Below are 12500 nucleotides of genomic sequence, written 5' to 3' on the forward strand. Positions count from 1 at the left end.
TCTCATGAAAGTCTCGCTCCCGCGAAGCTTCTTTCATGTTAAAAGACAACAACAGCTGGTTTGAGTGAGCTACCGACCCACAATGCTGCGCAGTGAGCGGCCCATGCTCTCACAGGACTCATCGCGATTGGTTTAGAAAACTAACTGACGCCTGGTTGGTCAGAAATGTAACTGATTTATGTTTGGTTGTAAATATAACTGATGAGTACGTAGTTCATCTGATTGTGCAACTCCCAAAATGGACATGGGACCATATGGTTATCTCAATTTGAGGTCTCCTTGGGTCGACGTTTACAGCCTGGCTATAGCCGGCTGCTTGGGTTAGCCTGAACCCTCGGTTCTGTCCTATCAGTCTGTCCAGGCGATCAGGGAGGATTTAGCCCAGGGCCTAATGTAAAGCCGGTAAACGTAGCCTACAGGGCATTAGCTTAGCATAGTTTTCCTACAGGGCTAGACTACCTGAGCTCTGATCTGGGTGTTAAGTCTGCAATCTCGTCTGAGCAGCTCACGGAAACACAAACAAACAAACCGACAAACAAACAAACAGTTAGATTCTCTCTGAGACGCCTGACATGAAGCTCTTTCTAGGCACAAATATAATAGTGCATTTAGATTCAAAATGTTTAACTGTCTGATCTACTAAATGATTAATGTGATTTATTTGGACAGTGTGACCATCAAAACAAATTAAGTCTTGATTTGAGACCGATAAGTAACCTCGATATTAACTTCAAAGAGTTATCATATTGGCATAGCAGACACAACTACACACATACACGCACACGCACACGCACACGCACGTGCACGCGCGCGCACACACACACACACACACACACACACACAAACACAAAAAAATGACCTAGGTTACCCACTAAGGCATGATGAGACTACTAGGCCCTCAATATTTGTTTTTGAAAAGGATCTTCTTTTATGAAGAATGATCTGTGTGATTTCCCACTAAGACCACGCCAGAGAAAGGGCCCCAGCCCAGCCTGGGTCTAGATGTGTAATCCAGCCCAGGGGGGACACAGCTCTCAGTGGGGGGACTGGGATCAGTGACAGGCGGAGAGAGAGAGAGAGAGAGAGAGGCCAGCGATGCGGATGACAGGCAGACAACAAACCCTGCATCCTAATTCCACCCCAATGTCATTACTCTGTGTGTGTGTAACGATTAGACAAATTCATCATTATCTGTTGCTAACGACGCCTACAAAAACCAGCTGAGGTTAATGAGTTATTGGATAAAGGGGAAATACTTGCACACGGGCACAAAGGAGTGATTGATGGCACATTACTACTGTACAACACTGTACACACACACAGAGTATCATAGGAACACATTATTACTGTACAACACTGTACACACACACAGAGTATCATAGGAACACATTATTACTGTACAACACTGTACACACACACAGAGTATCATAGGAACACATTATTACTGTACAACACTGTACACACACAGAGTATCATAGGAACACATTGCTGGGCTGTGTCTACCTCACGACCCTCATTCTCTTGACTATGGCAAAAGAAATAAAGAGCATGTAATATGTGCATTGTCTCATATGATTGATGTGTGTCATCAACACCACCTGTACGATATGAGTGGCTTACCATAGGCTTACCACCGGGTGGCTTACCATAGCACTCCTCCACAGACAACATTAGCCTATGTTATATTTTCTTTAATACAGTGATAACATGAAGCCTGGGCGAGGTTAGAATAGAGACATTGGTGTAGTGACACGATCATGCCTACTTTTTTAGTAGGGTTTAACTGTCATTTTTCAGTCACACAGGGCTATCCTATTTGAATACTATTTGAGTGCAACAGGTTGTAAACTACCTCTTGTCTGTCTTTCATTAAAAAAACCGACGGGGTTCCTTTTTCTTCTTCGAAGTAGGCTAAATGGTGTCCACACAAAAAAGAATCTGCTTTCTACAGATCATAATGTGACATTTGTAAGGGTGACATGTTTTGTGTTACATACAAGTTATTTGGGAAGAATGTGAAAGTGCTACTGCTGCAGGACAAAGGCTATTCTCCCCAGTGGGCAGTTGGAGAGGATTTCTCTTCAATCAAGGGGGGAGGAAACAGCTAACTGTACCGGCTTACTGTACTTCCACAATTCCACCATTAACAAGGACAAACATCCTTCTGAGTGCCCTTATTGTTTTCATGTAATGGTCTTCCCATTCATTATGTGTCTGCCTTACCTTGTCCCATTGGCAGTAGACAGTAACACAACAGTTACCGTAGTACAGAATGCACCCAGCCCCCATACAGCCCCCCCCCCCCCCCCCCCCCCCCCCCCCGCGCGCCCTCCCCCTCCTCACGAACCCCCCCACCCTTGGAGAAAAGTACAAAGCGTCCCTTGTGTAGGAGCACACGAGACCTGAGTGATACTGCTTTATATTATCATGGTATTCTGTCTCTCTCTCTCTCTCACACACACACACACACACACACACACACAAACACAGCCGGCCGGCCGAGGCGGTTCATTCAGCCTGCTGACCTTCAGCTAGCCCCTGGGTCCTTGGCATGACGCACAAACAACATACAGCAGACCCCACACACAGCTCTAACACACTGCCCCACACACACAGCTCTAACACACTAATGTCTCAACACACACAGCTCTAACACACTGCCCCACACACACACACAGGTCTAACACACTGCCCCACACACACAGCTCTAACACACTGGCCCCACACACACATACAGCCCCCCACACACACACACACAGCTCTAACACACTGGCCCCACACACACAGCTCTAACACACTGGCCCCACACACACATACAGCCCCACACACACACACACACAGCTCTAACACACTGGCCCCACACACACAGCTCTAACACACTGCCCCACACACACAGCTCTAACACACTAACATCTCAACACACTGCCACACTGGTTCTTGGAATGTAACATCCAATGAAATTTCCGGTACATTCTCCCATCGCTCTGTCCAGTTTAATCCAAGCCAGAACGGCTAATCTAAAATTCTCCAGACCTTGAGAAGAGGCGTTAGAACTACGTGATTTGGAGGTACGGTTAAGCTAAGACTAAGTCTATGTCAGTATAGTCGAACACAAAATCCATTAGCAAGGCACAGAAACTAAACAGATACTTTAGCCCCTTCTTGCAAAGACACAACTTACTACAGCTGTACAAAAGACAAAACAAACAACACTGAAAGCCATAAACAAGCCAGTACACAAACCAAGCTAAATATTATGACACACAGCACAAACCAAAAATAAACTTACGAGGGTTATTGACTGAGCTGTCGCCTGTCTGGGTCATTAAATAAGTTCCCACCCTATAAAATGTCTCATCAGGCCTAGCCAAACCTGGAAGCTCAATGGCGACTGCCTTCCTACCTGTTTCCAGAGGAACTTGTCTTCCTGGTTGAACTGCCAGGTGGTGACCAGGTGTATGGTGGACAGCACCGCTCCACTCACCACCGCCGCCCTCATCCTCACAGGCAGCAGCGTGTAGATGATGTAGATGAAGAACACGGACCACCAGATCCCCTCCGAGGCGCTGCGGGGCGCCACCATCAGCACCCCGAACACCTGCACCAACACCAGCACCCCGATCACCAGGTAGCTGACCATCCACATGTAGTCCTGGTGGAAGCCGTTGCGGTTGCACACCACCATGAGGGCCATGAAGAGGGCCATGGCCACGGAGAGGGCCGAGGAGTAGGCCACGTGGGGGGGGGCGTGGACACAGTGGAAGGTCAGCATCACGCCGCACACGATCACCAGCACGCCCATCAGCATGGTCAGGGAGCTCTGGTTGAGCCTGAAGAAGTAGCGCTGGTACAGGCGCTCCAGCTTACGCGACTGGAACTTCTTCGACTGGAACACCCGAACCACCCTGAGCCAGCAGTCCGCAGCCGTCACCCCCCCGTTGGGGCCGTCGTCCCCCCCCTCGCTGCTCCCGCCGTTGCACCCCCCCTTCCTGCCCTTCAGGTCCCCGTCCTCAAAGCCCAGGTCGACGGATTTCAGCCCCACCCCTTCCCCGGCGGCCCCCCCTCGTTTGCCGTAGTGGTCTTCCTGCCAGCCGCAGCGCACGCCGAAGTTGCCCCCCCCACCCGCCGCCCCGGCCCCCCCTCCGCGGTGGTGCTGGTGGAGGGGGGCTCCAGAGGGGGGCTCCATGGCGTCCGGGTCCCGCAGGCAGCTCATGTAACGCGGGTTGCAGAGGGACGAGCCTCCCTTCCGCTTGGACTTCTTGCCATTGCGCTCCCCCCACGCGGTCTTGCGGTCGTCCACTCTGGCCACTAGGAAGCCGCTGAACCAGGACATTCTGTGTGGGAGGGGGGACAAGCACAGCAGGGGAAGGGGGGTAGGGTGGGGGGGGGGGGGGGGGGCAGAGTAGAGGGACAAGAAAGATATGAGTTACCATGAAAATACTCAAACCAAAACAGACAACAAAATATGTTTTATTGCCTTGTTTAAGATATAATTATATAATTAAGACTTTTTTTTTTTTATCCCATCATCCTTGCATTGCAAAAAAATTAAATAAGCAATAACAATCCTGTGTATGTGTGTCGATTGTAGTTCTAAGGTGGCCAGTGGGAGCTGTTCGCTACATTACCTGTTTGGGTTCTGGTACATGTCCCAGCCCTATCCTCTTCAGCCGGTCCACTCATTTATCCCAGTGGGCAGAGTTAAGAAGAAGTGATGGATATTAGAGGCAGGGAGGCGGTGCAGGAGAGGAGCCACTCAACCCCAGAGTCTCGAGCCAGAGCAGGTGGTGGTGAAGGCCGGGCTCAGGAGATCACGCTACGATCAGGATCTCCACTGCTTCTGGGTCTGGAGGGAGAGGGACAAAACAAAACAAAAGTAGGGCAAGAGTTAGGACAGTATTAGCTGCCATAGGAACGCAGGCAGGAGTCATGGATAGCTTGGTCTAATTTCATTCGAGCAGCGAAATATAGCAAACTTGGTTAAACCTAGACATGGACCAGTCCGGTGGTGGATTGACTCATGATAAGAGATTTAACAGAAACATGTGAAATGTGAAAACACATTGTGGACAACTGTCATCACTGCTAAGGAATCACGGATGGGAAGAGTCATTATCACTGAGTAATTATCTTACTGATGGAGACCAGATCAGAGGAAACTAATCAGATTGTGCCAGCAACATGTACAGGATGTACATTTGTACTACAGTTGTACTGGACCCAGAGTCTCCTTCTGTGGTGGAGAAGTGTACGTTCCCACTACAGATACAGATTGAGGGTCAGTGTTAGTCTTTACCAGCTGTTGTTGGAGGTTTGCATTGGCGTAGGAAAAAGCTCAACCTTGATCTGTGGATAATAGAGACCTCTATCTTGACTTAAAGCCTTGTTGCTATTGACCTGCCATTACTACTGTCAGGGTTACTTCTACTGAATGAATAAGAAAAAACTGGGATTCCCCATGATGTCCCTATGAGAAAAGGAAAACTAACTATACAAACACTAGTCTTTTGTTTTTGCTTAGCACTGGTAGGGAAATACCAATATGGGAGTAATGATCTATTTTACTCCATTCCGCTAGGTTCTATTTTACTGAGATGCTATTTTTAAATCACTGCGCACATATAATAGTTATTACATTGTTATACGTGCATTGCTATTGCACTGTTTTACACTGGTATTCAATCAACCCCATCATCATCATCATCATCATCAGAATGATACAGCCTCAAAGTATTTTCTAACAGCAACAGAATTAGGTCTCGGTGGGACTTGAGCTCTTGAACGTGCATATTCCAAATCTAAATGCAACGCCGCTCTATTGGATCAATAGGCCCACTTGCATTTTTTTCCGGGAGTACGAGCAGCCGCTCGTGTCGTGTTGTGTTGTTGAAGCAAAAATAGAATTTCCTCGCGACGGCTATCTTGCGCCTTCTCTGGCACATATCCGTTCAGACTGCTGGTTATGGCTTCTGGTGGATCGTGAGGGCTTCGTCGACAGCTCAAACACACTGGCTTAGTCCTTTCTCTCCCCGTGTACAAGGTCGACCAGTGCCCCTATTGATGTCGTGGTGTTGCCAATTCGTTCAACAGCAACAATTACCTCGGTGTTTGTATAGTGGCGGCTGTCATCCTGCGCGAATCAGTGGTTTCCTCGCAAGCGCTTGTAGAATGGTGTAGGGGCTATTCCTGGGGGACGTTTGCACGACATTTCAACCGGACAGCGGCATACTAGCCTTACATAACACAGACAGCTTGTCCATAAAGGCTGCCATCCGTTCGTAATTGTTCTTAATCAGATTCGTCTTTCCGTTTTAGAGGACATCTCCTGTTATAGTCTACTCAGCGGTGAGAGGAGCGCATCGAACGAAGTAAATACATAATTTGATGGCATCCTCCTCAGGACAGGCAGCTTGTTATGTTCATTATGCAGACTTTAATTAGTCTCACGTGTAGCCTAAAAACATAGATTCTTGAACGCGGTAATAGAATGCTGGTTACAGCATGGTAAAACTGGATCCATAGTCTGCAGCATGCACAGGCCGTACGAGAGGCTGTATCGTATCGCCCGCATTCACAAACTCGTTACATAACAGTATCTGTTCAGTGGAGCCTATGTGACAACCACAGCAGAGATCACAGCTATTACCATTTTCGAAGCTGTTACAGTAGCAGTGTGCGGTATTTGTAGGCTACACTGCATGTCACACCCGACCGCCAAGAAACCATACGTGTCCTGTCCTTCAACCAAAGGAGAAAAGATTAAGTATATCATGCCATGACAAACAAACGATATGAGTCAATGAACACGACAGATAGCCTATTTGAAAACAGACTCTGTTCCACATTCCAACGCAGCGGCCATGACATCGGATGCAACAAAACACATCAGCTGTAATCTGCAACATGTACATCTAGGTCTACTAAACGTTTTGGACCCCCATTTAATTTTTTAAAGAAAATACAAAAATGGCAACAAAACCAAGTGTTGGGATTTGGTTATTCATTCTGGATAGCCTATCCCTGCAGCTGCGACCTTTGCGAGTGCTACAACAGCAATAAGTATAACAGCAATGCCTGACAGCAGTCATTTTGGGAGCCTTCTGTCAACCATCAAACTCAAGAGATGTGATGTACTCTAGCTAAACCATTCTATTATTAGGCTTGACACGACTTGCATACTGTATACCATGGTGAAATACCATGAGAAACATTGAACAGCACTACCACCGGGCCATCACTGCAATAAACCCTGAGGACTCAAAAGGCGCACGGCCCTATAATAACATTCCACCTACGGCTCTGAATACGCATCACTATGCAGTTTTTTCTATATAAACCTGTATAAGGCACACATTTTGATGAGGTCATTCTGCCCTTAACCGCATACGGCTAAATCACATTACATATAACGTGCAAATACTCGGACGAATCATGCTGGAAGGAGGACTAACTCACCATCATCCTTCTCTATTCCTGTCCAACCTAGTTCGCATTAAACAACCCAATCTTGGCAAGGATAGGCCGATGTCCCGGTGCCGTTGACGTTGAGAGTGGTCAGTGTGGGGGGGACCAATAGTGACAAACGGTTTTACGATAAATATCGTTCTCACTGTGGCTCTCCTGTCGTTTTCTCTCTCCACTCCCTTGCCTCCCCCTCTCTCTCTTTCCCCTCTGCTTTTAGACGCGCCGCCGCCGCTCACACTCTCCAGTCATTCAGTCCTCTCAGCAACTCGGTACTCCCTCTAGTGGTAAAAGTCGGCATGAGAGTAATGCAGGGTATGAACCCCAATGGTATGAACTTCATTCTCTGTCTCACCTGCCGCCCATATTTAGGTATATGGTTGCGATGGGGAGAGGTTGTCAGGTAGACTACCCACTTTGTCCAACACTAGTTGACGATTTTTCAAAATTCTTAATAGCTGACAGACTATAGATAATACATTCTAAATAGCTGATGCCTGAATCCTCCTATCCCTCTGTGCAGAAATCAGCAACTGGTCCCAATAAATGGCACAATCTACTTTCCACTCTGAGTAACCAGATACCAAGTAGGCTTACCAGCAGATAACAACGTGTGATAACCAACAGATAACAGATGAGAACTTTATTGACGCCTCTGTCCTTCTGCAACTGCTGATGTCTGAGGTGGAGAGAAGTGAAATGTTAAAAGGTAGAGTAAATAGACAAGTGTTTGTCTAGTGCTCAGCTGACTAATGTGTATGCACGCACTACAGCCAAACTGGCAGGTTCACTGTTGCCTGAAGGTAGGGCAAAGCGGTGCCCGTTGTTACTATTTGACTAGTCACGTACAGTACAGACGCCATTATAAGTGTGCACAGGTATAGCACACAACACACTTTCACACACAGACTTCTTCTTTTAAAAAACAATAAATTGTTGGTCACATCGCTTTCTGAGGTAAACGACAGCTGGCAATTTGATGTGAAAGACGGTGACAGATCCTCCGTGCCAAAGTCAATCGAAAAGACAAGAAAAAGTCCTAAAAGTCCTTATTCTGGACACCCATCTGTATGTACATGTGCCACCTGCAGTTACACCAATGACTGTCGATTCGCCAGACAATCTTAGTGACTGATGATTAATGGCCGCCAACAGTACTCATCATCAAGTGATTGAAGGCCTTGGTGTCTGATTGTGACAGGCGTGAAACACAGGAAATGGCCCAGGGATGTTCATATGTCACAGGACTCTGAAATACCAGTCACTGAGATTTGACTGGAGACAACCCCCTCCCCCCTCCCGTGTGTGTGTGTGTGTGTGTGTGTGTGTGTGTGTGTGTGTGTGTGTGTGTCTCTCTCTTTCTCTCTCTCTCTCTCTCTTGCTCTCACTCACACCCTCTTTTACTCTTACTCTGTTTCTTCACAGCACACTGAAGTCTTTCTAGAAAAGCGTCAACCCGACTATTCTGGGTCCTAGGCTCATAGAAAACTAATGGCAAAGGCACTCCACTTTGTGATCCTCTCCCTGCAAAACCCCAGAGAAACACTTACTGAGCTTGGCTGCTAGGGGGCACTGCAGATCACAATTGTCAGCAGTCAGTGCTCCAGAGAACCTCGTTTTACTAGACGCTTCCAGTCAGCCGTATTAGCCTGGGTACTAGGTTAGTACCAGTAATTGCCCTCAGGTCTGGGGTAGGACCACCGTTGATTACCACCACCATCCCATATAAGACGTATAAAGCTATAAAACATTCACTTAAAATTGGCAGATGTAAAAAAAATTTCTTCTTTTTTTAAAATTTATTATTATTATTATTATTATTATTATTATTATTATTATTATTATTATTATTATTATTATTATAATTTTTTTTTACATTTTTTTCTCTCATATTGATAAGAGCTTTTCTTTTTTCAAGCTCAAGAAAAGGAAGTGCATATAAGGCGTGTGGCCTACATGTACGCTGCATATGATAATAAAATAATATAGCCCACATATAGTCAGCCTATTGCTAACATACGTTTTTATCCATGAATCATAGGCGTATTGGCAACAGAAATTATAAACATGGTCGTAAATAACATGTGTTGCAGAGACTGATTGAAAATACGGCATAATTCTATTTCTGCTCGGATTAGTTTTCATGCCAATTAAGCCGTCTGTGAGACCCTGTATACGCACAGGAGAGGGAGGGGGAGACTCTCCTGGGAGAGAGAGGGAGAGAGAGAGAGAGGGAGGGAGGGAGGGAGGGGGGGGGTGCATAGCATACAGGGATGCTCAAATCAACAGCGTAACTGAGACCTGTGTGTGAAAAGGGCTATACAGCTCGACTCGATAGCCTTACCGTGGTATATTTGCTGTGATATTTTGAATGCACACTGTATCTTTTATTGGTCGTGTAGATCTACAATCTCGGCTCCACAAACACTCTCACTACACTACTACAGTGCGCCCCTTCTCTTCCACTGCATATAGATGTGTTTCGTATCACCGTTTCTTCCAATAACCCATGTCTGTGTGCATCCCGCCTCCCTGCGCTCTCAAATAGATGGTGCAAGTCAAAATGTCCAAAACGTCCGCAGACCCGCTGTCTGGTGTCGAAACCGGCTCACAGTCTCACTATTTTCAGGTAGGTCTTTTCGTTTTTAATGTCACTCGGAAAAGTGCAGACTGAAAATGGTTAATGTTTTTGCTACTTGTTGTTGAAATGAAAGCATAGCGTTGGCAATAGTTTCTACCTACGCCAGTGAAATAGCGCTTTGAAACTGCAGATTGATGCCAGTACAGCAGTAAAGCGATACGACGCGATATAAAACTAGTAATTATCGTAAGGATTTAAACAGTTGTCGATTTAATCGCGGGATTAGACAGAGTAGGCTCGATAGGTTATAGACCCTACAATTTAATTTAGCTAAATTGCGATGGATGTTCTCTCTCAGATTTCTAACCGCAAATCAGGCCTATTCTTCTGATTTCCATGCATTGTGCAATGGTGTTTTATTATTTATTTTTAATGCATTTCCTGTTAAAGCTCTGCATATAATGCGTTATTCAAGGCGTTGAAAAACAAAACAGATCAACACAGTATGGGTTCTTTATTTCACAATCGTAATGGTTCAAGATCTTGGTAAAGAAACAGTGAATATCAAGCACTTCATGACAGGTGTATGTTGAAGTTTGACTCACCTGTAGCCTACAGTAGGTCTGCGAGCGCTTTTATTAAAAAGCTATTCGTGTTCACTCCACTCTCTGGCCTACGGTAGACCTACATGTAAAGACTTTATCAATGTTCTCATCAAGTACTGGATAAAAACGAATATCATCCACCGAATGGTGTTCAATCATAACAACGGTCCAACATACTATTTCCATGATATATGATTTGTGGTCTAGGCCTGTAGGAAACGAACATGGTGTTGGCTATTTGGTGAAGCCTCGGTCGCAGAAATGCACATGATATACTGAGCAGAGAGGAAAATAGGCTAGGGAGAAAACTACAACGAGGAGTTGCAACACCTCTGGTGTCTTCAATGACTTGTCTGTATCAGGGCTGAAGTCCTGAACAGCCATACCCAATTAAGTAACTGACCGAACTGCCTTTTTCTTTACCTTCCTACCCCATCCCATCATCTTCCATCACTACCTCCATCATCCTATAATGCACCCTCTCTCATGTTCATCACTGCCTCCTTTCTCCTCTCTCTCTTTTTACTGTGACTTACCCCCCCCCCCCCACACACACACACTTCTGTCTTCTGTTTCTCAACCCCCATCCCTCTCTCCTTTCCCCATGTCTCTCTCTCTCCCTCCTTTCCCATCCCTCTCTCCTCTGCCACAGCTGCCCAGGAAGTTGCCTAAGAGGAAGAGCCGGTTCAAACATTCGGATGGCAGCACGTCCTCGGACACCACCTCCAGCTTCATCAAACGACAGGTGACGTCTTTCTTCAATTTGACTTCAACTACAATTTTGTAGGTGTACCTCACTGGCCCCATATCATCTAACCCCCTGGTAATCAAATGCACAGTGTGAATGAAATGCCCAAATGCCCAAATGCCCTATTCCAGCAGTAACATTCTGTAAGCACTAGGCTGTGAAAGGGTGAGCAGCGAAGACCCTGTGATTCCCCTTGGTCAAAAAGTTATGTTTTGTCTCATGATGGTGCAGAACTAATGTTATCATGTCTGTCTATCCAGAAATGATTTGAAGCCTACGGGTTATTGTTGCTTCTTAGTATCAAGACATCACAAGACATTTGTAATGCTGGCAGCATCAGTCAGATAAACTGAAAGTATTTGAGCTTGTTGAGTACTGCTGTCTGTGTGTTATGTGTTGTATATGACCATCCTGAGGCATCAACTGATGTGCGATGTCAGCCTCCTCTCCAACGGCTATATGGATGCTCTACTGTACTGTAGTTGTGTTCCTTCTGTTGTTCTCATGATGCTCACTAGAGGGCAGTATAGGCATGTGTAATAGCAGTGTGTTACATGAAAATCCCAACCCAGCCCAGTTTTTTAATTAATGTTTTCAGGTCAAGTGAGCGCGAGCAGCAGGGGTGGAGATTTGGTGTTATTTAAGAGAGTCTTGAGAACTGGAAGAAAAAATAGAAAGAGATAAATTAGGTTAAGACGAACTGTCACAGAATTTTCATTCGTCACTCACATCGCCTAAAACAGTCTTGCTTGTCTGGTTGTCATCTTCCCTTTTCTCTGTTATTTCACACAGTTAGATCAGTGGGGGTATGACTGTTTATTTTTCATTTGGCATGTTTGGTTTTGGTTTTCCGCCTGTCTGTTTCTGCAGATGTATCTGATTTGGTAACTGTGTCAGTGCGGATGCCACTGACAGTGGCAGTGTGGGGTAGGGGCCTGCATAGGGGGACCTTGAGTACCCGTAGAGTCGTGGTGTGGCAAAATCAAACAGCTTAAATCAGGTTATAGTGCATGAGTCCCAGACTGACAACACTGGGCTCCAGAAGCCTCATTTTCCCCTTGACTATGGGAGCTGAGAGGGAACGCATGTAAAAATGAATAGGACT

The 12500-nt window shown here is 46.0% G+C and overlaps 2 protein-coding genes across 3 annotated transcripts in view; one reads left to right on the top strand and one right to left on the bottom strand.

Annotated features, from left to right (window-relative positions):
* Window positions 1-7619, bottom strand: part of LOC310808285 (adenylate cyclase type 6-like) — a 31996-nt gene extending 24377 nt beyond the window's left edge. The window contains exons 1-3 of one of the 2 annotated variants that reach the window (XM_083675092.1): window positions 7456-7619; window positions 4629-4846; window positions 3404-4334 (exon numbers count right to left, since the gene is read on the bottom strand). In XM_083675092.1, coding sequence (XP_083531218.1) covers window positions 3404-4334; window positions 4629-4648 — 951 coding nt within the window. In that variant the 5' untranslated portion in view covers window positions 4649-4846; window positions 7456-7619. Of the gene's footprint in view, window positions 1-3403; window positions 4335-4628; window positions 4847-6646; window positions 6689-7455 lie in introns of those variants that run through there. The other variant, XM_083675091.1, reaches the window with a different exon arrangement.
* Window positions 7620-10009: 2390 nt separating this feature from the next.
* cacnb3a (calcium channel, voltage-dependent, beta 3a) overlaps window positions 10010-12500 on the top strand; it is a gene marked incomplete at both ends in the record, with an annotated part of 20046 nt that continues 17555 nt past the window's right edge. Inside the window, 2 exons of the mRNA XM_083675102.1 lie at window positions 10010-10090; window positions 11300-11392. Of these exons, the coding sequence (XP_083531228.1) occupies window positions 10010-10090; window positions 11300-11392 (174 nt within the window). The remainder of the gene's footprint in view (window positions 10091-11299; window positions 11393-12500) is intronic.

This window comes from Argentina silus (assembly GCF_951799395.1).
Source record: "Argentina silus genome assembly, chromosome: 8".
Taxonomy (NCBI): domain Eukaryota; kingdom Metazoa; phylum Chordata; class Actinopteri; order Argentiniformes; family Argentinidae; genus Argentina; species Argentina silus.